This window comes from Gavialis gangeticus, unplaced genomic scaffold (genome assembly GCF_001723915.1).
Source record: "Gavialis gangeticus isolate Ggan-Ray unplaced genomic scaffold, GavGan_comp1, whole genome shotgun sequence".
In the NCBI taxonomy this organism is placed as follows: Eukaryota; Metazoa; Chordata; order Crocodylia; family Gavialidae; genus Gavialis; species Gavialis gangeticus.
Genome location: NW_017729031.1, coordinates 112,432,149 through 112,433,860, shown reverse-complemented (window position 1 = coordinate 112,433,860; position 1,712 = coordinate 112,432,149). Strand labels below are relative to the sequence as shown.

General features: G+C 46.1%; 1 protein-coding gene across 6 annotated transcripts in view; it reads right to left on the bottom strand.

Moving 5' to 3' along the window:
* TANC2 (tetratricopeptide repeat, ankyrin repeat and coiled-coil containing 2) overlaps nucleotides 1–1,712 on the bottom strand; it is an 848,255-nt gene that overhangs the window by 744,306 nt on the left and 102,237 nt on the right. For all 6 annotated transcript variants that reach the window (XM_019523590.1, XM_019523591.1, XM_019523592.1 and 3 more), the window contains exon 2: nucleotides 853–952. In XM_019523590.1, coding sequence (XP_019379135.1) covers nucleotides 853–919 — 67 coding nt within the window. In that variant the 5' untranslated portion in view covers nucleotides 920–952. The remainder of the gene's footprint in view (nucleotides 1–852; nucleotides 953–1,712) is intronic.

The following is a 1,712-nucleotide window of genomic DNA, read 5'->3' as shown; positions in this document are numbered from 1 at the left end:
GGGGGGGGGGGGGGGGGGGTGTTGAGCCAGGACTACCCTTAGGGCAGGTGGTGGCAGCACCGGGAAGGGGGGGGACCCAGGGACGGGGGGAAGCTGTGGCCACCCCATAATTTGCCATAGCCCCCACTCCCAGTGCAGCCACTGTTGCCTGCCCCGAGTGCAGCTTGGTCCAGCCCCTCCACCAGGAAGAGCCCGGCACCGGCCCCACCCCAGCTTACATCAGCAGCCCACCCTTGCCCCGCACACAGATCCGGAAGCACACGGCCACCCATACCCTCCCGGAGTGTACGTAGCAGTGGATGCCCCAGCTGAGCAGCACCTGCCCCTACCCCACATCCCACCCCACCCCAGCTGGGCAGTGCCTGCCCCTGCCCCAGCCCCACTCCCTCCCTCACTGTGGGGGCCTCGATCTGCCCCCCACACACCCCTTCTCTCCCCCCTCAATAGACTTATCAGCCAGATGCTGGTCTCTAAACTGCCAGGCCGCATATCGGTAATCAAATCAGTATCGGCCAATATGGTTCCTTAAAAATCAGCCATCAGTATCAGCCCAAAAAATCTCTATCCCTACTGTTTAGTCCTCTTGTCTTCTATATAGTACTTTTTTCTAAATTTAATTATTTTTCTTCTTTTAATATGAGAGAGTTAATAAGTGTTATAATGTTCTATAATGATGTTTTGAATCTAGAAGACCATGTAGGATCAACATCTTTCAATTAAACAAATTCAGTACACAGTTGTTAGTAAGAACAACAAGAGTGAAGCTTAATACAACAAAAAGTTAAAGGTACTTTTTTTTCTTTAATCAAATATGTAGATAAGTATTCACATGAGGAGTCAACATTTACTTACCACTGGATCTGTTTTTGCGGTTTGATTTCCCGCCTGTAAGAAGCATCTTGAGACTGTTTCGGAACATGGCTGTCCTGTTCTTCTCTGTGCACCCCAGAAACTAGAGAACAAAACAATAGTGTTGTTTAGCACATGAATACAATCTATAATTTAGCTCTTCTTACTGTTTTGACCAAAGAACAAAGTCATTTCACTGGCATTATAGAACAAAAGACTTTTCATAAACCCTAAAACTATGAATCACTGGTTATAAAAAATAGTATCATATGTTCTACTATACAACATGTCCCAAAGTAAGGCATACACTTTGTTTTTATAAAACAGAATGTAGAAAAAAAGATTTTTTTTCAGAGTCATGGCCGACTGAGTGCCAGAATAAGCACTCCTAAAAACAGAGTGCCTGGGAAGTGTGGTACTTCTTAGGAACTTTCTAGTGTGGCAGGACATTCCTGCTGCTTGCTGCCTCCCCTAGACTGTCTCCCTGGGATGCCACGATTACCAAACACTCTATGTTCCCAAGAGGGTTTACTCGATGTCACACAAACTTAGGTCCCAGGTCCTTGCAAGAGCAGGAGCAAGACTTAGTTCTTTACAGTTAGTAGTTCTTTATAGAAGTTCCTGAAAATAAACTGTTTTTTTCTATATCACAAGCCCAGCAGCTCATTTACTGCTTCAGGCATAAGCTAGGGTGCTCAGCCACTAGCTACAGCCATGAGAGGATTAACACAGAACTCCACCCTTTCAGTCTGCTGAGCCACACAAGTGGCAGCCATTTTGAAAGCTGCATGGCACATGCAGTCTCTCCAGATATACACGGCTTTAGCTCAATACATGCACCCCAAAAGTTAGACAAAAATCAA